General features: G+C 38.4%; 1 protein-coding gene across 2 annotated transcripts in view; it reads right to left on the reverse strand.

The window, feature by feature from the left end:
* MTDH (metadherin) overlaps positions 1 to 25,085 on the reverse strand; it is a 31,543-nt gene extending 6,458 nt beyond the window's left edge. The window contains exons 1-10 of one of the 2 annotated variants that reach the window (XM_083823837.1): positions 24,369 to 25,085; positions 18,425 to 18,529; positions 13,819 to 13,900; positions 13,197 to 13,376; positions 11,634 to 11,702; positions 8,903 to 9,154; positions 6,126 to 6,212; positions 3,971 to 4,069; positions 1,480 to 1,607; positions 826 to 945 (exon numbers count right to left, since the gene is read on the reverse strand). In XM_083823837.1, the coding sequence (XP_083679963.1) occupies positions 826 to 945; positions 1,480 to 1,607; positions 3,971 to 4,069; positions 6,126 to 6,212; positions 8,903 to 9,154; positions 11,634 to 11,702; positions 13,197 to 13,376; positions 13,819 to 13,900; positions 18,425 to 18,529; positions 24,369 to 24,767 (1,521 nt within the window). In that variant the 5' untranslated portion in view covers positions 24,768 to 25,085. The remainder of the gene's footprint in view (positions 1 to 825; positions 946 to 1,479; positions 1,608 to 3,970; positions 4,070 to 6,125; positions 6,213 to 8,902; positions 9,155 to 11,633; positions 11,703 to 13,196; positions 13,377 to 13,818; positions 13,901 to 18,424; positions 18,530 to 24,368) is intronic. The other variant, XM_083823838.1, reaches the window with a different exon arrangement.
* Positions 25,086 to 25,317: the final 232 nt, after the last annotated feature.

Raw genomic sequence — 25,317 nt, forward strand, 5'->3', positions numbered from 1 at the left:
AACCTCAAAAGAAATGTTGCAAATCGACACAAATCAACCATCTCTACTTGCACAATATTAAAGGAACTCTACTTGACAGTAATTTTATCTTTTACAATTAAAAAAAAAAGAAGCAAATCCAAACTAATTATGACTGAAGTAATGCTATCCTCCTCCTGCTTTATGAACGGCTGTCACCACAGGCAGAAGCAGGATGTATTCTGAGTATGAGTTGTCAAAAGATTTTTTCCTATTTAGAAAGTACTTGTTTTCATCTATTTAAACATGCTTCAATTGCCAAGTGCAATTTGATTTTGCTTTTTTTTTCCTTTTTACAATAAATGAGTTTCAATATAATTTGTCAAAAACAATTAAAAAATATCACAGACAACTCCAGCCATCCTGTTTGCAAACAGTATCCATCTCATTCGAAGATCTCACATAGGATAGCTGTACTTGTAAAGTCGTAAATACTTAATACTTCACATACATTACAAAAGTACTTTAGAAAACCACTGTGTCCTAGTAGAACCGCACTTCAAGAACACCTAGAAAGGGAATTTCAATTTCTCTTATTCTCCTAGCTAGCTATGCACACAAGGCAGCTGTCTTTCAAAACACAGGAACAGAGAGCTTCCCACACAGAGGAAAGTCCCTGTAGAAGCATCCCTACAGTACAGAATCTTGCTTTGAAAGAAAATATTTCAAGGTAAGTATTTTCCATATATTTCATGCTTTCCAGAAATCCAGCAGAACTACTCTGTATTCACCAGTCCATCAGAAAATCACTTTTTATGAATTCCTCGTAAATTTATTTTCAGACAATCCAGATCTTGCTCCATTTACCTGTGAAGGAGAGTTAGCTTCTTCACCCTGCTTCTTCTTTTTCTTCTTCTTTTTCTTGGACTTCCCACTTGTCGAACTCTGAAGAATTGGTTCTGCTTTTTCTCTTTCATTATCTGAAGCCTTAAATAAGGAAATATAAGATATTAAACATTTAAGATGACAATGAAACACACTTCCTATAAACTAAACATAAAACACTAGCTATAAGGGATTTAATGGCATATAAAAGTAAGTGAACACAATCTTATCTGTTCATTTTGGAAAGACTACATTCTTTACACACTCTCTGGAAACAAAGTACAAGAGCTAGGAAATGGAAAACAGACAATGTACTGGTGGCACAGAAGTGCTGCTTTTTACAAACGCAAAATATTGTTGAGTAGTATTTATGAGGAGAGATCCAAATCCTCTATTAGTACACAATAAAAGGTAATACCTTACATTATGGTGAGACAACAAGATCTGACATGGAGCTAACTGGCTTCTATTTTCCCCTATAACAACATCCAGCACCACACGTTAACAAAATGCTGCTGCTCTTTTCAGCATAAAGGAAATGAGAGATTACCTTAACCATCACCCTTAAGTTACTTTAAGAAACGGCAGTGGTAAGGGCAAAGTCTTGGAGCTAAAGAGGAAAATAGCACCTTTTACCTTCTGAACATCAGATAATGCCTCTTCAGGTTGTGGAACAGAAACAACTTTCTCTTCATCTACCCAGTTTCCCCACTCTTCTGCTGGTGCATTCCAATCAGAGCTAGGATCAGCAGAAGAAAGTCCATCTGCAAAAATTAAAGAGATTTTCAGGAATGTCACCTTGCTTTACAGGTACTCTTTGACAGTTGAAAAGAATTACTATGCAGAAAAGTACCTTTGATACCATGATACAAACAGGCATTTCCTGTATTTCTGAAAAATGTAAATATCTTAATGATAAGATGAAGACTTTGGTAAGTAATGAGTCAGTTTTAATTATTTTACAAAGCAATAGGATTACAAACTAGTCACAGCAGCAGCTAGCCACATGCAATTGCTTTGGGATACTTTTATGAACTATGTAAAGAGCAACAAAGTTAAGGGTTGTTCTTCATCTCAAGTCTTTTTCCTGGTTTGTGAAGACATTACAATGAACTGTGAATAATACTGATGCTTAGTAAGGATCCTTTACAAGTGTCATATCTGAGAAATGCAGATCTCATTCAGCCAGAAGTCATCTTGTAACACAGACATTCTTCAATACCATATTTTTCCCAAGCTTTCAAGTCCCTACTCTATTTTGTTGGTATTGTCATTTTGCAATGGCATGCATTTATGCTGTGATGGGGAATGACAGGGTCAATTATATAAAAGTTAAAAATGCAAGAAGGAAAGAACTAAGCCCTAGAGTTTAGTAGAAACTTACAGCAAGTCGATTTCAAAACCAAACACCTTGTAAAAGATGATATAAACACAAAATGAAAGACTACCAAAAATATTTTTTTTACCCTTCACCCGTGCGAAATCGATGGCAAAGGTGCAAACTTGGTCTGCCAACTATGTAAGCATTCAATTTAAACATTTAAAAACTTATGCCCAAAGGAAAAGCAATGATAAAGCCAATTACATTTACTAGCAAACACTGTAGTTTGCTAGTACACAAGAATTTTAAGATTACCTAGAAAACTTTTTCATCTCTTGCCTTCTTGTAAAGATATACCTCAACTTAGTTGGTATATTACATATATATTACATACTTTGAACATTATACACTAGAATCAACTGATCTGAAAAAATTTACAGCTGTGTAACACTCAATAAGCTTATTATCTATTGCCCTGTCACTAGTTCCTTTAAGAAAATTCCATTCTTCTAAATAGAAAATTGATAGCATCTGCCCATACAGTTAATTCCCATGCACTGAACCTCTTAAATCAGTAAGGTATATCTGTATATCACTTAAGGAAAGTTCAAGCCTATTTCCCCCTTCTTATACATACCAAGTAATAGAGGTGCATTAATGAAAAAAATGACTTGATTAACAGAAGCTGTAGATATAGACATTCTATGTTCAGAAATCTGAATAAATTATGCTCTTATAATGGAAAACTGATCAATTCCAAACAATTAACTGAGAATGTGCTTCCCTTATTCTTAAGCCAGATAAGGACAGAATAATTTTTATATCAACTGGTATGAGAATGATCATGACAAAAATGATGGAGTCAATGACTGTATCAATCCATTCTAATCCTGCAGTCATTAAAGACGACATTGTTCTTAGAAGGTAGTATGTATGGCAGCCTTGCTGGTCACTTTGTTGGCCAAGTTTTTAAGCCAATGAACTAATGAAACTACATTGTTTATTTCAGAAAAAAAACATCTTTATTCAGTCAAATATAAGAATATCAACTACAAGGCAATTCAAAAAGTGGACTTAAGGCTGTAAGCTTTTTTAAGGGTACAGTTTCACTGGTAGGTATTTAGGTAAGTCTGTAACATCACTACACTACTACTACTAACTACGCTACAGCCCTTGTTTAGGTAGAGACTGTGGTAAAAACTACAAGTATATTTTTCTTTCCCCTCCTTGCTGATTTCAGAATAAACACCAAGCTTGCTACAACTCCCAAGTAACTTCATCGATCTCTAGCCTGCATATGCTTTTCACATACATACAAAATTCCCTAATGCTTGCTAAACAAGGAAGTAAGACTAAGACTGAATACAAGAGTTTTAACGGCATGTTAAGTTTTCAGTAAGGTACAACCATGTAAAGGCAAACTCTGTTACTCAGATATATTTTCTACTAATACCAACATAACTTCTGCAGACTTGCAGTAGATTTCTTATCATTTGTAGCAAATTAAGACTGTTGTAATTACATTGTATTTCTAGCAAAAGTCAGAACTACACTAAAATGCATGAGCTTTCTTTCACTTCTGTGTTTCAATACCAAGTATTTTGCCTAAGAAATAATTATCTACTATCATTCAGAAGTACTTTTTCCTGCTTTCCTCAAACTGATACTTAGCTTTACAGAAATGAAACATTTCCGTTTTTGTCTTCATATGCTCACAACTGGTTAATGCAAATAGCTTATAAATAATTATGCTTTAAAGTGATGGTAATTGCAATTTTTGTTAATGAACATTTTAGAGGAACATACTTAACCCAGACCATTCGTCATCAACAGGGGGTTGAGCGTGACTTAAATCCCATTGAAAATCGGAAGTACCAGCCTGAGAAACTGGCTCACTATTGGATCCTGAAAGGGAATAAATGAAATTGTACTTGTCAGTTACAAGCTTCCTCAGTTTTCTTAGGTAAAGAAATTCAAAGCAAAACAACCAAGGAAAAAAGGCCCAAGAAAAGTCTGGTTCTAAAGACTGCACAGTACAGGAAAAGCTCTTCAAAACTACCAAGCTCTTCAAAATGAGTTTTTGAGTTTTATTCAGAAAAAAAGGGAACTGAAAAAGGAAGACAAAGTCAGCAGTAGAATATGGGGAAAAAAAAGAGGTAATACAGATTAATAACGTTCCACAAGACTTACAGCAGTCTCCTCTAATTGGAAAACAATGAAAATTTATGGGTGATAAAATTATTCACCATGTGTAAGTAAAAACTCTTATACACATCAGCTTAGAAGACTACTAGAAAGAAATTTGATTATACCACAGATAGAGCAATTAAATTATTTACTACTAAGTGAATTTTATGCTCGTCATTTAGACTCAGCACACAATCAAGCAGAAATATCTTATTGATTTAGCTTTTGATTATCATTTTAAAAGTTACTTTATTGCATTATTTGAGCATAACAACAACAACGAAAAAAAATCAGTTCAAGTAAAAAGTTCCAGGAACATAAAAGCAGCATGACAAACAACAGTAAAGCCTAATTCCAGCTATGACAATAAAAAGTGTTAGACATCTAACATCATTATTTTAAGAAAAATAAGGCATCAGCAAACAGAAACAATTTCAGAAAAAAATCCAAGAAGCTCATTTGTGGGACTGAAAAAAATTAACATACCACTTTACAATGAGACTTATTTTTGAAAAGTTTAACTAGGACCACAGATAGCTACCTGCTTCTCCCTAATTCATAAATGCCTATGCAAAAAATCTCTCAAATAACAAGAACATTGACACATTCTCTACCTTTTACTAACTAGCCATTACAGCAAGCAGTAAATATTTATTAATTTGGCTAATGTGCATCAAAGACTATAAATATACTTCACTGTCTTCATGCTTCTCTCTGAATTCAAGTTGGAATGATGGTATTGCAGATGAATCTCAGATCAGTCTTTCCCACTTTATTAACTAAGTTTTCTTAAGTTTCAGCCTAGCAACTGAACTTAAATTCAAGTGGATCCCTTTGGGAAATCCAATTTAATTAATATTTTTTGTACAATTACTATTTTTTTTTTTCTTAAGATAGGTTTTCATTAAGTGAGCTGTTCTTTGGAGAGCCTGGTGAATTAGACCTTGGCATTTATAACTTCTTTGTTATACTGGCACAGATGCGCACAGAGAATGAAGCACTTGTGAGCTATAGGACAATGAATGCTAGTTTCACAGTTTGAAGACCACAAACAGCAATACCAGTAAACATAGCTTAATGCATAAGCGCTTGGCTAGCTACTTGCTAGAAGAAAATAGACAGACACGCCAAGCTCTTTAGATTGGGAGTAAATAAGCAAGAGAAGAAAACATGACCCCTTTATTAAATAATAAATCACTGTAGTACTTATGTCAGCAGTTTAACACACAAGATCTGTTAGGAAGCCAGGTTTGCGTTCTACAGCAATTTCACCCTTCAAAACAACATGCCCCTGGAGTTCAGCTTTCCTACCCATCCTACAAAGCAAAGCCTCAGGACTTCAACTCCTGCCTACACAACACATTTTGAAAGTAGTGATTCGGTTCCTTGAAGGGAAAAAAGAACCCCAATCAACAAACAACAAGAACCCTGAAAGTTCAGGGTAAAAATTATTTTCCTAGAAAATCTTCAGATATCCATCTTGAGTTACAGCAGTACTTAGCAATCTCTTATGCCAATCATTTAGATTCAACACAGAATCAAGCAGAAATACCTCATTGATTTAGCTTTTGATTATCAATTTCAAAGTTACCTTATTGCATTATTTTAGCATAACAACAAAAAGCTTGGCAGACTTTCACAAAACAGGTCTTCTACTTGTTTACAGTTACCACTACTATTTTCCAAGGACAAACGATGTGAAAAACACCTGGCAAATTTGTTTCTACCTGGTATAGGAGAAGAGAGGCAAAAATCTTTGGAAGGGCATACATACCAGAAACTCCAGGAGTTAATCCAAAAGAAGAGAAAGAAGTAGAATTTGGTTCAGAGGTATTAATCCGTGCATCCACATTCCAAGCAGCTGTGGGGGGAGGGAAAAAAAAGAAAGAAAAAGCAAGCTTCATACTGCTGGCAATGTTGGAAAAGTTAGCTATTTAATGATGAATAGGGTCAGTAAAACAGAGGAAGTTCCAGCCATGTTAACATTCCATACAGCTGAGAGCAGTGTTTGCCTTATTACATGAGACAATCAGCACTGACAGAGGTGTGAATGTATAGACATTCAGCTTGAAATGATTTTCAGACTAAGATCTTCCTCCCTCTACCACTGTTTCTATACAGAACGTTAGATTTTCTTCTATATATAAACTTTTCCTTTGTGAGGAGTAGATTGAGTTTTTAGACCCATATTGCTGTATTTTCCCCCCTATTAGCAACACTGGAGTTATGAAAAAGCCTATTTGTTAGCTCTGTAGATGACACCTAGCTTCAAGCAAATTGCTTTTATGTTGAAGAACAGAACTGAGTTCAGAACAATTTTTGACAAATAGGAGATGCTGATTAAAAATTACAACATACTTAACTCTGTGAAGTGTAAAGTAGAAAACAAGACAAAATAACCAGTGGCATAAATGTGTCAAAAAGAAGCAGCTGGTTAGAATGTGATTATATGGTAAGGAAAAACTACTAGGAGTTATAATGAGCTACAAAAGAACCTCAGGAATTTCCTAGTACATCCTCCTCTCCTCAACTCACGGTCAGCTCTCAAGTCAGATCAGGCTGCACAGTGCTTTTTATTCAGTTGAATCGTAAAAACCTCCAAGGATGAAGGCTGGTTACCCACAAAGGTTGTGCGTTTATGATGCCTGACCGTCCTTGTGAGGAAAAAGTTTCTGTTTACACTCAGTCTGAACCTCTTGTTTCAATTTATGTCTGTTGTCTGTCGTCCTCCTACTACACACCACTGTGAAGAGCCTGTCTCTGCCTTCCCAGTAACACCTCACAGGTTGTGGCAGGCTGCTGTCAGGTTCTCCTGAAGCCTTCCACTCCCCAAACCAGACAGGCCCCATTCCCTTAGCCTCTCCTCCCAGGGCAAGTGCTCCAACAACCGACCATTTCTGAGACTCTTTGCTGAATTTGCTCCAGCTGATCAACATCCTTTCTGTACGGGGGGACCCAAAACTGGACACAATATTCCAGTTACGGTCCAAGAAGTGCTTAGCAGGGGGCATAATCACTGCCACAATCTACTGACTCCTGTTAATGCAGCTCAGAACATTGCTGGTGTCCTCTGCTGCCAGGGCCCGTGGCCGGCTCATGTCCACCTCAGTGTCCACCAGGACGCCTGTCCCACAGAGCTCCTCTCCAGCCAGCCAGTCATTCCCCAGCTCGGGGTTCCTCCTTCCCAGGTGCAGCACTTCACATTTGTCCTTCAACTCCCTCGAGTTTCAGTTGGCCCACTCCTTCAGTCAGTTTAGGCCCCTCAAGATGGCACCCCCGATCTGGGCTGTACCAGCTGGTTCCCCAAGGGTTTGTGTAATCTGGAATTGTGATGCGAGTCACACTATCACCTCCTCCAGATCATTTATAAAGATAATAAACAGGACAGCTCGAAGCACAGAGCCCTGGGATACCCCATTGCTACCAGCCTCCAAACATAGCATACTATGTACAAACATACCCACTAACCACTACCTGTTTTTCAGCCACCCAGAGCAGACCATCCTAACTTTAATAAAAAAATGCTGTGAGAGACAGTGTTGAAAACATTACTAAAGTTATGGTAAAAAGATATCCTCTGCTCATCCACAATCTGGTCACTTAACCAGAAGTGGATCAGTCTGGTCATGCATGACTTGTTCTCAGTAACAAAACAAGAACAAGCTGTTTAGGTGCTAAGAAATACCACATAAGAATATAAAGCAGAATACAACTAACTGGAATATGAAAAAAATAAAAATAAAACAACAACAACAAAAACACTTGCTTCTTCTCAGTAATAAAAAGCTTTCAATGGAATACCAGGTCCAGTCTCAGGCACCAAAATCCAAGAAACGTGGGACAAATGAAACCAGTTTAGACAAAAGCAGCATTTCTGACTATAGCAGAACACTGCTTTCCAGAAAAGACCATGATCATTTAGACTGAACAATGGAAAGGACAATATTACAGTATCTACTAATAAGGTTGTTGCACAGACAAATGAAAATTTCATCATTTATCTGGACAATATAAGCAAAAAAGGCTAAACACTGTACTGGCAAAGACTAAGAAATAATTTCTAATGAGAAAAAACAATTCTAATGAGAAAAAACAGTAAAAACACTTAAAGAGACTGCCCCAAGAGTTGAGCAATCTTCATTCCTGAAGCCTAAACAGATGTCTGTCAATACAACACAGCTGATTTGATCATATATCAACAAAACAGACTTATAACCTAGGTTCCAATACATATGTTAAAAAAGGAAAGAAAAAAATTATACTTCAATGACTTAATATACACCTTCAGAATTTTAGAAAAGTGATAAAAAATTTGGTTCCTTGACAGAAATAATTTTATTTCAGATGAAAACCAAAAACCCCATTAAACTAATGAGAAAAATACACGATAAGCCATCAGAACTTGCAATAAACAGAAAATGCTTAGTTCACATTTCACTAGACCATTCCAAGATTTTTTTGAATACATAAACAAAGCTATTCCAGAGACTCAGTACCAAAAATTATGTAAAAATGCTTAAGTGAAGCAAATTTTTCCTCAAAATAGCTTACCAATAGGAGTGAACAAAGAACGCTCTTTCCAGGGCCTGCCCACCAGGGTTACGCCCCAGTCCTTTCCATTCCCATTAGCATCTCCAGTGTCTTGGCCCCAAGCCGATGTCTCAGTCTTCCTCTTCCCAGCTGTAGCTGAGGAAACAGACGTCCATTTCTCTTCCCCTACACCAATCTGTGAGGAGATTTTTACAGACTTCTCATTCCAGCTTCCACCGTTTACCGTATGGCTTTCACTCAATCCTGTAGACACTTAAAACATAAGAATAATGAAACGTTACATAAAATACTAATTGGATGAAGAATTAAAATCTTACATGCACATATACTTAGCAATAAAAGAAGAAGAAATGAACAACAGCTTTGCTACACCAGTGTGATATAGAAGAGCTGCTGCTCTGTCTCAGCTGATTTTCCAGTTCAGATGATACACACCATCTGTCAACTAACTTGAAGAGCAAGGGGAAAAAAACAGCACCAAACTGCACCCTTCTTCCTGTGTCCCTTTCTTTGTAAGACTCGTATCTTGTTTCATCAGTGCGTCTAGATTAAAAAACAAGGCAATTTCTCTTACAGACTATGGTGATGCAATGGCTTGTGGAGAGCCCTATGTATTGAATGGAGAACAATTTCTGTTTTGTAACTATGGTGGCATACAATAGTCCTCTAAGCACTAAGTAGAAGAAATGATGTGTAGAAAATGCTTCCCAAGTGCTACATGGAATTTACTAGGCACATAGCTATCATTAACTACAGAGACCAAACTTAGAGGGGGGAGAAAAAACAAAACAAAACAAAAAAACAACCATGGCAAGCTCTCAAAATAATTCATAAGCAATGTATTTTACATTACACTATGGTAAGAGACCACAAATCTTTATCTGCAGTCTACATTGCTGAGGAACTACTAGTCATAGCAAGCTTAATATACATTTTCAAAGGACTCAGTACTACACTGAGACAAAGATCATTATAAATTTTCTTTTCTTTTAATGTCCCCATAAAACATAAAGGCTAATGATCCCCTGGCACACCCAACCTGACCTATATATGACACACCTTTCTCAAAGGGCCCTGCATATCAAACCCTCTCTTATTTTTAGTTATACAATGTAAACAACAAAAAAGCTGCCAGTTTACAAATGATGAAGTATCTACATATTATGAGTGTAACATTTAAATACTCAGCTAAAAAGTGACACATAATTAAGTCAGAATCATATGTCCACAAAAACTACAGACAATGTGTTTTATTTCATAAATGAACTCTGCTCAGGCAGCATGAACATACCAAATTCAAGGCAGCTTCACTGGCAAAGAAATGATTTGCTGAGATACGCCTACATGTTCCTAGATAAATCCTATTTCCAAACACAGACAGCTGTAATATAACAATCCCTGTACCTAAAAACACTGTCCTTTCTCTCACAACTCTAGAGATGCTACACTGCGTCAATCTATGTCCTCTATGGGTAACATGTCCTCTTAGGGGATGGCAACAACAAAAACAGTAAACACAGGAACTGTTAGTGTAGGTGGTAGAACAACCCTTTTTAATCTTTCAAGAAGACAGATGAAGTCCTGGAGCAAAAGCTTGATTATTCTGTTTATTAAACTACTCTTCCAGCAACTTTTCATAGAAAATCACAGAAAACTTAAGGTTGGAATGGATCTCTGGAAGCAACCTAGCTCCACCTTCTGCTAACTTCTGTACAGCTAAGTTCAAAATTGTGTCATTTTACTCAGTCTTCATGATTACCACAACTTGAGAGTTCAAAGCCTCTCCGGGCAACCATGTAAAGAGCTTCCTTGATGACGCCCAAACAGAATTTCCCTTACTGCAACTTAATCATTGCCTCCTACCCTATCATTATGCATCTCTGAAGTACATGGCTCCTTCTCTCTATGCTATGGTCCAGAAAGTTACCACGTGAATCAAAGCTCTCAAAAACTGGCAGTGATGCATTTTCTGGACCCGGGTGCTTTTAATAACTCATTTGTTGACTTGCTTAAATGCAATGACTACCTTTGTTTAAAGAAATGCCACTAATGATGGCTATAAAAAAACACCATCTGTATATCACTATGCCAAACTAATTCACTTCATACACTGCTGTATCACCACCTCTTATCAAAAAGCCATTACAATTCATCAGTCAAGCATAGTCTAAAAATAGCCAAATAGTTTAACAATTATATGACAAATAATGTCCTCAAAATGAATGCCTTTACAGTAAACCCCTCAAAGGAGCATTGAAAGAACTGAATAACCCACATGTACACAACCTGCAATGAGTGCAAACTTCACAATAATCAACTGCTATCTTTGAAATTATCTATATTATTTTTTCTCTGAGCAAACAGACTTATTAACACACAAAAAAAGTAAATTTGAAAAGCTAGCATGAGGGATTTTTAACTGGTGCTTGAGAATAAGCTTTAGCATTCTGCAAGTAATGATCTGTATAGCAAGCAGTCTGCCTGAAAATTTTAGACACTAGATCCTTTTTTTTTTATTTTATACATCCCAACAGATGTAATAGAGACTGTTTTCAACCTGTTGAGTAGTAACTGCAACTTAGAAGTATAACATTTGCATAGCAAAAAGAGCCAACTGCATAATAGAGTTCCAGATTAGTAACCACATAACATCCTGCACTGACAATGTGCTTTCACTTCTGTAAAGCACGTTTCCAGTTAATTAGGAATCCTAGTCATGAAAGCCTTTTACCTTGTGGAATTGATGACTCCCCTTTGGAAGGTTTAGAGCTGCTGACTTGCACATTCAGAAGCGTATCACCTGGTTAAGAGGTAGGAGGAGACAGAGCTAGAGTAAATTTCTGCAGACAGCAACACCTGTAAAATTCCTTTAAGAGTATTCATTACTGGTATTTAAAAAAAAAAACAACCAACCCTCATCCAATAACATTAATCAGTACCTCAAAGTAAATTAAGCCATTTCCATGAAACTTAAGAGTAAAATTAATACTCTATTTTTCTTTGTATTGATTCTCACAGACAAATTGAACTCAGAGGTGATTTACAGCCCATACACTTAGTAGCTGCAGATTTCAAACAATTCTAGCTAGTTTCCCAAGAATGGCAAGCAGAAACCTAAAACAGAGGCTGTCATTTTCCAGCTAATTGTAGCTATACATTTCTGAAATGCTTAGAGATATTTCTAACTTTTACCTTACCATGAAAACATTAGACACAGCTGATTCTTTTCAATTTATTCTGATATTAGGTGATACATAAAAACATATGCTGCATAATGAACTTTGCCTAGAGAGTTTACAATAGTCATGGATAGCCACAGAGTATACAGACAGCTGGAATTACTGTTCCTTGATGCTGTTTGTAGGTAAATAGTAGGAAAAAAAGAAAACAGGAAACAATTTATCCAATTTCAAAGCACTCAGTCAAGATGCAAACAAGAGTCAATCAAGTTTCAATATGTTGTTACAAGGTACCAGACAGTAGCTAGGCTCAGTCTTTTTTCTGCTTAGCTAGAATATCATTTCATTAAAGAGCTGAGCATATCAACAGATTAGAAATATGCCAGAAAGCTAAACTGTGTGTTTAGATTCTTTTAGCTTCCTAAACCACTTCTCATTTACAGCAAAATATGAATTCCTATGCCTGCACACTGCTTAAATCTATGAGACAACCTGAAACAGCAGCAGCCCTTGGAGCTAAAGCCTATTTCCTTATTGAAACCTCAGCTGCTAGAATTGATTACCGAACTTCAGCCAGATGTGTCCCACCATCATGAACCACTTTAGCACATGTACTAACAAACCAGACAGTGAAAAAGTCTACATCTTAAGCAATGAATATAATCAGTGTAGAGAACTCATAGGCATAACCTTCCCACAAGGAAGCACTCAAAAAGTTGAGTTGGTACTGCCTGCAAGAGTGCTGTGGGTGAGTCTAAAGTTTCCAGGGAACATAACGAGCAGAGTCAACAGAGCATAAAGGCAGGAATGGAGACCTACGTCCATGCAACTGTGCAGCTACTGACATAAGATACCGGTGCTGACAGAGCTCTGGTGTGGAGGACATTGCCTCAGACATTTACTCCAGGATGTCCTCTCCTGAGCTCTCCCAAAGCTGTGGCTCAAAAAGAGGGGGAGTTTTGCACAAGGAAAATTATCTTTATGTGGCTTGAAATAATATCCTCAAGAGTTACACATCCAAATATATCCCCTATGCTTCCAAAACAGTCACTATTTGGGCATTCAAGAGACATCATCTTTCTAGAATTCTTTCACAGACCTCTTGACTATCATACCTTTATTTTTTCTGAGACCAACGGGAAGTGATGGTGTAGGCATCAGCTGTTCGATGGATACAGTAGCTGTGTTTTCTGACCCTTGGGGATTTGATTCTCCTGAGCCACCATCAGTCAACACCTTGTCTCGCTTCCGCTGCTGTCGCTTTTCTCTGTTACTGATTTTAGTTTCCCAGGTTCCTAATATGTTCCCCAAAATGAAAACATGATTAAGTTACAGAGCAAACAAGAAAGAGCTTTACCTTCTCATATCAAGCTGAAGTCTGAAAAAAGGTTCAGTTTAAAAATCGGACCCAGCAGGCAAGTTCAACATTAGCTGGAGAAAATGAACAACTGGCAGAAGGTAAGTTTTTTTCTGGATGCAACGCAGTAGTACTTTGCTTCCCAAAGCAAACATGAATAACACTAGTTATTATATTATACATGACTATTCTCAGTTTCTGTAAGTTTAACTGAAATACAGTTAAAATCATTAAACATTGTTTCACACATCAGATTTCCAGATCTAATATACAATTCTGGAGGTAGGACAAAATGAGTTTTCTGTGTTTATGAATCACAAACAAGTAATAGCATTTAAATCATAGTACATCTTATCGATTTTTTTGTTTGTGCTCAGTACCTTCATCAACTTCCTTTCCATCTAGACGTGACGTATCTTGAACCGTTTTAGCATCTCCCTTTGATTTCTTTTTTTTCTTTGACTAGAATAAAAATAAAACATCACCTTATTAATTACTTGGTGATCGCTCACTATATATTTAGAATTTAAAAAACAAAAACAAAAGAACACGAGCAAACTTAAAACAGATTTTTTTCTTAACAACCCTCTGTATGGACAGTCCCTTGAAAATGAAAGGACTACTAACCAACACTTATTCCTAAACATAAATTAAGACTGTTAAAGGGTATTAAAACCTTGTGCAGTATACAAATGGCAGATGGAGTGAAGAACTACTTATGCTACAGAGCACAAATCCTGATGGAAGAAGCAATGCTGATAGCATCACAGTCACAGAGGAAAACGAACTGTTTGACAGACAGATCCCACTGGCAAAATCTGTATAGTTATACATTGAGCAACACAGAATGAGTGATACCTTAAAATATAAGCAAACAGAAACAAAACAAACAAAAACACAAGTTGGTAAGAATTCCAGCATGGAAAATTACTTCAAAGCAGGAGCTGGTATTAGAGCAATATGCATTTATATTTATTTATTTTTAAATGGTTCCACCTGTCATTGTTTCTTGGCTATACAGGCAGAGATAAATGAATAGGAACAGATATGACTACCCCTTCAAGCAGTTTTGGTGCAACAGGTAGTAATATAAGATGTTAAAAAGATACTATCAAAAAACAGAAAAATGACCTTAGCTATTTGGAGGGAGTATATTGCAGAAAAGCCTTTGAGTTTAACCTTTTGATAAGCTAAAGTGAAGGCAAAATGACTTGTCTGCCTTTTTTGAAAGAAACTACAGTACTAAAAAGCTTTTTGATCTAGTGAAGAGGTGTGTAAGAACTACTAGATAAACCTGAAGGAAAAAAATATTTAAGTTTTTAAAGAAGGCTATCCACTCACATTAAATCACAACTTCCACTGATTTGCTGTCTCTGTATGTTAATACTCTAACAGAGATATTTCAAGTATATTGAATGTCTTTCTGAACATCTAGAGCAAGACTAGCAACTGGGTAATAGTTAATTACCAGCTTTTTACTTGAGTTTCGACTATATGATTTGCAAGTCTTAGATGGCTAAGAACCATACACCAATATCTCCAGGACTGGTAACAAATAAGTTATCACCACAGTTGTAGCAGAAATCCTAAGGGTCCACCATGGTATGCAGTGTACATGCCTTTGAGTTTGCATGCCCCCAAAGCATCTTGTAGCTTCCACATGGGTACTGAAAGCAGTACAGCTTGTTAGTGCAGCACCAGAGCTAATAAAAATGCCACTGCTTGTATGCAGTGCTGTGCCAACACAACTGTAACACAGAACTGACTAGAGCAGTTAATTCACCACGTGCTGTACTAGGGGACCCATAATATGCAAGCATCCAAACAGAATTATTTCACAAACTTGTTCAGTAAGCTACATTTACCCACATACTGGCTATGTAACTGCTGAACAGTCTCTAAAATAAAAGGGCCTGTTTCAAAAGCTACCTGAGAAGAATTGGTTCTAAGAACACGAACAAGCCAAATCATTTCTCAGAGAACCTTCCAAGGATTAAACATGACAGCAGACAACATGAAAGATGATTGTGATTTGCTTCTGTGCTCTGTAGCGTAAGTACTTCTTAAGCAAAGGAGAGGTTAGTGATCGTGTATCTTCATCCTCCAGTCTCAGCTACACTGAGAAAGAAAGCTGAGGTCTTAGAATCTCACATCCACAAAGCCATCACAACTCATCTGGTCTTTGACATGAAGAGAACATGTCAGAAGACTTCACAAGTCTTTCAGATAGCAGTTTAAGATGACTGCTTCTCCAAGTTATAACTGCAGTTTCTTAAGAAAATCACTTTTACAGATATACTGACACCAAACACTACATTTCAGATAAAAACATCAAAGCTTACGAGTTTTGAAAGTAAGATTTTAAAAACAGTCCTTGTTAGTACGAAAGACTGAGAATTCGAATATTGAAAATATATTTGCTTTCCTAACCTGAGTTACTAGAACTTAATCTAAAAAGCTGGAACTATAATTAGGTATCTAGCTTATTCACTACCTGCCAAGTGGTGAACCAAGTTCTGTAACCATCATTCTCCTGGTAACAAACTGACTGCTAAAGGTTAAAGATGTTAAAGGGTCTCAAGCAACCTAGCCAATCATTTCGCAGAAGCCCTATTCATTCAAAGTGTCAGCTTCTGCAACATAGAAAGCTGCCAGTGTTGGGTCTGCCACCAGCCAAGGAGCACAGGAGGAACTTGGCAGGCTTGCCAAAATTTATGTCTGTAAGATACATGGTCCCCCATGCAAGAACAAACTATAGAGAAATAAGCCTTTCTTCTTTGTCCTTAATAGTCTGTTTACTTCTAGTATTCAAGACAAGGCAGTTTTGTGTAATTTTAAAAAGAACTGGCACTAAAGTTTTAAGATTCTACAGTCTCATCCAGAGATTTTTTTTTTTTAAATACAGTCCCATATACTAAATGACTAAAAACCCTGTACTGCGCAAGTCACTAAAATTGAAAAAAGGGAAGAAACTGTGCTGTGTCAAGAGAATGAACAACTATATGAATCAGCCACAATCTAGACATTGCCCAAAGCTTCCCTTCCACACAAAGCAGAACAAGAGGACAAAACCTAAATGATTACCCTGAAAAAACATGCATGAAATTCACAAGGCTGAAGCAGTTAAAAAAATACAGTAACTCAAACGGAATTCTATTTTTCATCAAAAGCAAATATTTAAACACAACAAAAAAAATCATACCCTTCAGGTGACAGATTATATGTATTTATATATCTGTATACATGCATGCGCTACTTAAATCCTACCCATCACCTCCTACCGCCCACCTCAAGCCGTACAAAGAACGAACACCTACACAGGACCCCTAACGTTCTTCTTAGCAGGCTTATAACGTTACAAACACAACAGTTGCCCCGAGAGGCTTAACCAAATGATTAGGTGTCTGCAAAGTTACCCGTAGCTTAAAGCAAGTACTTGGGGCTGTTTTTAATTGAAGGGTAACAATCAACTCCAGAGGCAAACATGCTTCCCTAAAACGATATGAAAACAATCTGTTGAACGAGCGTCAAAAATCCATGTGGTGGTACCAACTTCCTGCAGCTTTCATTTAACATTTCAAAATTCGGTTTTAAGGTAAAGCTCAGGTTGAGTATTGAAACACCTTACCTGCCTGGAAACATGCTTAAGATAAAGTGAAAGTTAAGAATAAAAACATGGTTATTCCTTCAGGATCACATTTTGTTCTGTTCTTGGAAAGAACAGTCTGATATGTGACTCATGGAGAAGAGAAAGATGCAGCATGAAATTTTAAGGTGAAGTCATTTTACAGAAAAGTCTATTTGTCAATAATGAAAGCTTTCAGAGTACTATAGCCAACTGACATGATACAATTAACTTTTTGATAGTTTTCTTTTCACCAACATACTAACTGCAAAAAAAAAGGGTAGTCAACTAAGTTAATTAGAGCTTGAGTGAGCTAAACAAATTACAATAATGAAATACTGTTTTCTTTCTCCAATACTCTTCAGTATAGTTAGAGCAAAAGCATATTGTGAAGGAAATTCTATTAATTAACCCTCAAATATACCAAATGATTTAAGTCAATTTACTTTGTCAAAATATACGTATATACATATTTAAAGGTTTTTAACAGAGTGAATTTTTATCATTCCTAATAGTAAAAAAAATTAAAAATGCAACAACATTTACCAGATCAGAACAAAACTGGTAGCTAGTCTTCACTGTAGCATAAGCCAGGAAATACATTAAATATTTTCAGAAATCCACGCCAGTGAGAAAGTTTCATGCACAACGTTAGCAAAAGAACCAAAATAAAGTTTTGATCAGGGGCCTATCATAAATATATCTATGTTGCCTAGAAAGGACAGCATTTATGGCAAAGCTAGAAGGGATCAGTCCTCAAAAAAAATAACATGTCTTTAGTATGGCTACCTAGTACATAAAGCTTCAGATCAAGCTTTAAAAAGATGTTCTAATGCAGCTGTTCGATTTGCACAATAAGAAAGCTCACACCAGACTTCAAAGCCTGTGTTTGTCATCAGAAATTAAGATCTCTAATCACTAATGGATACACCTGACAAAAGAAATAAGCATGCACATGCTCTTAATCCTTTCAATAGTAGTCCCTCGATTGTTGGGCCATTTACAAGCCACTTAACAATACTATCATTATGCTGCATCTCCACAGAAGTCCACAAAGATTAAACACAAACTTAATTTCTGTAGGTTTAACATCTTCAAATTGTGAACAATGGCATCAGGGTTTAGCATGGGGGTTTGTTTTGCTTGATGCAAACACTCCGTGGTAAGGCGTGATCTCAGAAGCTGAGAAAATACATTAGCTCTTTCCAACAGAGCATTAGATTAATACTCTCCATATTAAAAAACACGCCCCCCCCTCCCACTCAGATAAATAACTGGATTTCCTACCACAAATACAGTTATTAGATATTGAAGTAGCATGCATTAAACTTCAACATTTTCATTTCAAGTACATAACTGACCTTTTCATTCTTCTTTTCTGCATCCAAAGGTTGCCTTGTATTTTCTTTACAGACAGGCTGTATTATTTCATCCTCAGATACATCAAGGAAAGACCGTCCATTAGGCTGTGTAAAAAGTAAGTATAAATAATAAAAAAACTGGAGAAAGCAGATGAAGAAAAGCTTAGCCTACACGATTACTGAAATGCAACTACTTGACTGAAAAATGCCTGCAAGATTGAGTAAAACCCACAGAATTTTGGATAAGCACTCAGAATATCCACTGCAGTTCTGTATTTACCACGTGTATGAATGAGAATGGAAAGAAAATAGAATTCTCCTCATTTCATCTCAATCTTATTCAATATAGGAATTACTTACTGAAAGAAACTTCTGTAAGTTACCAGCTTTGAGACCACCTACATCTGTACACGCCGTAAGTTATCTAATTAAATGAACACATTTAGCACTTTGTAACAGCTTGAATTTTTCAAATCATTCCGAGCTTGAATAAATTTCTTCACTTTATTCCCCAAGTACCTGTGCGTAACCCTCACAGCTCACTTACTTGTCAAGTTAAACTTCCATAGTAGAACAGAAATTAGAAGTTAAACATGCAGCATGAACAAAGAACATCCTGTTGTTCTTTTCAGATGGTCAGACTCGAGTGTAGTCATCGCATCAGCCAACTATTTTCCCTTCCACAGTAATTAAAGGAAGGAAATTAGCATGTATTACTTTCCAAAAGTTTCTATAATAACGAAGTTAAAAATCTGGACAGTCCTAAGTCTTATTGTCACTTTGACAGCAGAGGCATATGCCTCAGCTTCCATATTCCCAATGCAAAAATACAATAATTTCTTTAACGCTCCCAAAAAATGAAGAGTGAAGTTGTTGTGTTGAACAGGATTAAACTACCTGAAGTTTTATACTGCTGTTAGCAATTACTCTCACCGAGAGAAATGCAACTGCCAAAGGTATTAATTGATACTAGGTCCACACAACAGGTTTCTTGTTATTCGTAATGATTCAGGTATTTAATTTTCACTCTAATTTAGGGTGTTAAGCATAAGTAACCACTGTACTTCATATTTGTTTTAATGTCTGGGTCAAATGTATTTCCTGCGCAAGACATCTATTTAAATAGAGTTTAAACCACTCCATACATTGTTCTTAGTTATTCTGTTTATTAAAACACATGAGCTACCTTAAGTTCGCATTAAACCAACCTGATTGTAAAAGGCTACATTACAAAGTTAGTGTGACCTACTCCTTTAAATACCAGATCTGCTCTTCAGCTTAACTGGGAAGGGAATTATTTCTTGCCATTTTGTATTATGCTTACAGAGCACCCCTGGCACCAGTGCGTATCATAGTATTGCTTACTGTAGTTAGCTAGCATGCCAACTTGTTATTTGTAACTATTAATAGAAATTGAAAGATCAGATCACCTAACCCCTCTCCTCCTGCAACAGCTGGCTTTAAATTAGACCTTTTATATCTAGCACACTACACTTCTTCCCTTGGCGTTCTGAAAAATCGTTTTATAGATCTGTCTCTCCAAAGTCTGTCCAGCAGTTCCTCTCCACAAAGCTCACAGCGCAAGACTCCACAGGGATACCAAAGATCTGATGTTCAATCTTGACAGTAACCCACTGCCAAAATCAGTTCTCAAACCTATTTTTCCAGATGCCGTACAGCTATGTTGCTAGTGGTACAATGTCTTTTTAAAATCCATGATGTTTAAGATCGTAAGGTGGAGAAAGAAACTCTAAGTTATTTAGTGGTATGCCTAGGTAACAGATTTGCTGCAGTATTGCTCTTGGACTTGTGTCAGAAATGTTTACAGCCAGCTAACTTCTTTTAATTCTGTACATTGCTTTGCTTCTTCGGTATAACATATATACCTTAACTTTGAACACCACTGTCTTTATCTCTCTCAAAATTTCAATATAAACTGTTTAATATATTGAATTTGAAAAGCCTTCAGCCATTTCTCCTAAGCACTAAGCTAATTCATATCCGTTAAGAACCCTCCAGAAAAATTCATCCACGACTGCTAAAAACACTGTCTGATCATCTGATCGTGTAGACCATGACCATTAGAAATAAGTTTAAAAGCCTGAACCGTCATACATTTCTCCCTGAATATTTGCAATATTTGCCTTTTTGGTGGAAGCTTTCCACATTTTATTTCTACCCACAGATGAATCATAGACTTTTAACCAAAATTCATGTGACCATTTTTGGGTATAACAAAGATAGCAACAGAAGCGGGAAAGAAAAAAAGCTTTTCCAGAGTATTAAGAAGTGTTTCTTTTAAAAGGCAACTACAGCTAAAAAGACAAAGTTTAAAACTTGGCAGTAATATACTAAACTTCCACCAATAATACTAATTCACTTAGATTGATCAAGTTATTATATGCCATCTTTGTTTCCTCTTCGTCCAAACAGCTATAGGGAAGATGTGACAGCAGAAATACTGCTGTCAATAACAATACTCATTTCTGAGCACACTCCTGAACTCGCCTGCTGATCTTAAAACTCCAATATTTAAACAACCCTTTTTCCACATACATTCTTTTTTGAGGGCGTTAAGATAATCCAGAAGTAGAATAGAGGTTTTGCTGACATTAAGTGCTGAAACCAAAAATACTGTTCTTTAAATACAGTACAATGCTATGGATACCTCAGTTTCACACTGCAAAAAGCAGTAATGAAATTGCTATCATTCGAGTTTTACAAGGCCATATTAGCCAAAGTCCTTAGTTACACATTACAAAGCTACGCCTACTTACAATTTTTTTTGGCCAATGAAAGAATCCATTTACCACTATTTTCTATAAGCTTTTCTTTAGACAGAAACTAAGCAATTTTCTCTGCAAGCCCTGGACAAGCCTACAGCCTTATTACTGCTGCAGTTTGACAGGTACAACACGTGAGTACTTTTAACTAAGTATGAAAAAGTCTTTATGCAGTCTATTTCTAAGCGTAATAAGCATAGCCTGAAAAGTTCTTTCAAGCAGGCCAAGTAAGAAGCTTTCTCAAATGAATGCCAATGCTTGTACCAAAATTAAACTTCAGTGTGCAGCCTTTACTGTTCTGATATACTTCAAACAATAGGAAATATATTGTTAGCTTGGTATTTTCTGCATCTGTAAATAGATGGGATGAATGGCTTTCTATAAGCTGTAGCTGAATGCAGATTATTACTCTTAAATTTCTGTGATGTTTTCCAGATCTTACAGAAACCATGTAATATCATTTTCACCTTTTTTCTTCTGAAGGTTTAAAAAGTAGAAGCAAAGCAGAGGAATTATTTACAAGGGAAAGGAACTAAGATGAAAGATCAAGAGATTTTTGGAAAGGAAAGGAAAAAAAATCTTAATAGGGGCGAAAGAGCTCTGAGATGGAAGACAAAGTGCTCTGTCCCCTGCCAGGAGCTAAGGAAAAGAGAGAAAGGGGCTTGAGGTTTACTGTACATGTACAGAGAGAATCTGAAGTGAGGATACCATGACGCTACCTTGCTCCAAGCTGCTGGAGGAAGCCAGGACTGGCTCTCTGAACTTAGTGCTAATGAACGCTAAATCATTCATTTGATCTCAGTCTACCCACAGCAAGTCAATAAACAGAACACCACAGCTAGTACAGCTTCCAGTCAACTCCCTGCCATTCAGCTCCACATCGTACTAAAAATCTCAGTTAAATTGTACCGTACCTACGAAGGAACCAAATAAACCCAAACACAAAAAACAAAGCAACAATACTCTTCCTCGGAAAGGGAGCAGTGGAGAACATTTCTGATCCTGACTGATGAGAGCATACATCACCCGCCCCACAATGAGCTCAGTAACCCTACATTAAAGTAACCCTACGGCTTTTAATTAGACATCTGGAGAGTGCTTTTTAATGCTCCAGACCAGTTGCTCTAAGCTTTCTGTAATGCCTGTAATGGAAATCTAGACCCCGGCATAGCAAACCCTCTGGTAAATCTATTGATAATAGGCTTACTCTTTTTCCTTCACAGACCTCATTATTAGCACGAGTGTACAAAAATACAAGATGAAACCACTACGCAGCCTTCGGTAGGATTTTCTGCTGCTTCTCTAAATTTCCAATGTGATTTTGAATGTTTTTCATGGTGAAACAAGTCAGAAAATCTTGGAACGCGCTAATACAGATCCCCGCGAACTTATGTTGGAAAACTAGCATGAGGCAGGCCTATTTAACTTCACTGCTGATACAAACTTATTTGCACTGTAGTTAATGATTCAGTTCTTTCATCTTCTTTCCTGCAAAGTTTTTTTAATCTTATCTCTGCATTAAAATAATGGATACAAAGTTCTACGAAAATAACTTTTCAAATCTTAAGAATACAGAATGATATCTTGACAGATGAAAAACTCTTTTACTCCTTTTTGACTATGAAACTATTTGCTCTTCCATAGCCTTAACTTTCGCTATTTTGTGCCTGAGTAAACCACGCTGGAAACAATACAAGTATTTATATTCACTGAAAATGTCGGCTAGTTAAGTTTATACACAATTAATACAAAGCTTGCTTTTATAAAGCCCTACACTGCAGAACATTGCCAATACTGTATCTATTTCTTCACTCTGTCTTCTGTTCAGGCATTTCTCAGTGTCTCCAATGATGACTTGCAAGAGTTTATGTTGTTTTTTTATACTGGAGTTTAAATAAAATAACAAAAATCGGGATTATTTCTAGGTTTAGTCTGTTTTCTAGAAAGCATAACAGATCTATTAAGCCTTAGAGGATGTCCCTTTCAGGACAGCAAAAAACACTGCATCTTTAACGTGTCTTCTTCAAAATGGAGACCTAGCAACATTTGAAAAATTCTGAATCACAGCGCTTCCTCTTCTTGGTGCTTAGTTATTAGCCTATTGCAACTTGCAGAATCAGCTCCAGCGAGTTTCAGGAGTTCACTGCTCAAAGACAGTTTGGTGCTATATACAGACTTTTGTATTTTTTTAATGGAGAGCAGGTTAAAAAATCTTTAACAAAACTTCTCAAGTCTCAGTATTGCCACAGAACCAAACGAAGGCACAACCCCTTTCTGCACCTCCTTTTTCTCGTCATTAGGCAAACAATTCATATTAAATTTCGCACTATATAATTAAAAGACATAGTTGTAAAAGGCAGGGGACAGCTGCTGCACTTTCATTCCTATAATCCATTTGGATGTAAATAGGATTGCAAACATACCAACAACATAAAAGCTATTGAAGCAATCCCTTCAAGTCCCAAAACTATGATAACTGGAAGCTTGAAAACAACAGCCAATAATTTCTTCATTCAATTCATTTTCTCATGAAAACGCTGTCAAAGACACAAGACTCCTACATCACAGACCGAGGATTACAATAAAAGACAGGCACGATCTGTTTTTAAGGGGCTGCTGAGAGACAGATTTCCTTATTAAAGGAGATGATCCTTCCTGCAACAACCGAGACACGTTCCTAGCGAGGCAAATTCACCACAAGCCTGGTGTTAACGTGTCCTGCCGAAAAGGCGCAGCAGAAAGCCTTACTCAAGTTTGAATCATCGCAGCCTTTACGAGGCTTCCAACAGCCTGTACCTGCCTGGGCTGCGACTCCTGCCTTGAGAGGCTGAACCACGGTAAGGTCTCTGCTACCAGCTCCCGATCCACTAAGCTTTCGATTGATAATAAAAAGACAATACTGATAGTAAAAACGCAACAGTACAGTGTGCGTACATAACCCACGGTTCCACTAAAAAAGCAGGGAGCTCTCTCCTCCTTCCCCAGGAGGAAAAAAAGCATCGTTTTCACCTAAATGTTGTTTTGCAAAGCTCCCGGGCAGCCCGGAGGGAGCCCGGCAGACGCCACCGGGGTGAACCCCACCACCTCGGACCTCGTCCCCCCCCCAGTTCCCCGGCGGTGCCCAGGGCTCCGTGGCCGAGTCCCCCCGGCTCCCCTCTCACCCTCGCCGCTTTCTCGGGCAGCTTCTTCTTGCTCCTCTTCTTCTGCTCGTCGCCCTTCAGCCCCAGCTGCCCCGCCGCCTTGCCCGGCCCCCCGCCGCCTGTCAGGGCCGTCGCCGCCGCCACCGCCTCGTCGCCCTTCCTCTCGGCCCGGCCGGCCGCTGCCTTCCTGCGGAGGCCGCTCCCGCAGGCCAGGGCCAGCAGCAGCCCGAGCAGCCCGAGCCCCAGCGCGGCCGGCAGCCCCAGGGCGAGCCAGGTGGGCAGGCCGTGCGGGTCGAGGCCCAGCTCCAGGCCCAGCTCGGCTCGCAGCAGGCCCAGGCCTCCCGCCAGCGCGTCCCGCACCCGGGCCGCCGTCTCCTCGGCCTGCTGGGCCGCCGCCTGCTGCCAGCTGCCCGCGGCCATCGCCGCCCCTCGCAGGCACGAAGAAGGGGACCCGAGGCGGGCGCTCAGGCCGAGCGCATCGCGGCCACCGCCTTACGGACGGCGGTCGGGGGGGGGGGGGGGGACGCGGAGCCGCGCCGAGCCTCCGCGGGACGCGGCAGCCTCTGCCCCGGAGGCAGCCGGGTCTCCTCCTCTTCCTCCTCCTTCCTCCTCCCCGCAACGTCAGCGCCCCGCCGCCATCTCCGCCCCCTCCTCCCCGTCCTCCTCCCTTCCTCCTTCTTCCTCCTCCTCCTCCTCGGCCCGGGGAGGCGGCCTCGACGTGGCAGCGGCCGAGCGAGGCCGGGCGCCGCCCGGTGGCGGCGGGGAGGAGGCTCCGAGGGGGCTCGGGGGTCGGGGTGCTGAGGGAAGGAGGCAGGGAGAGGGGCAGCGACCCCTCCGTGAGCAGCCAGGGTGCGTTTCCACCAGTGTTAAATCACCTTCGTGTTGCTTTGTAGTCGCCCCGAAGAGGAGTGGGCGTGTTAATTAATGGTTTGTCCCAGCTCTTACCAACACCAAAGCCGTCCCCGGTTCT

The sequence above is a fragment of the Anser anser genome (assembly GCF_964211835.1).
Source record: "Anser anser genome assembly, chromosome: 2".
Lineage (NCBI taxonomy): Eukaryota > Metazoa > Chordata > Aves > Anseriformes > Anatidae > Anser > Anser anser.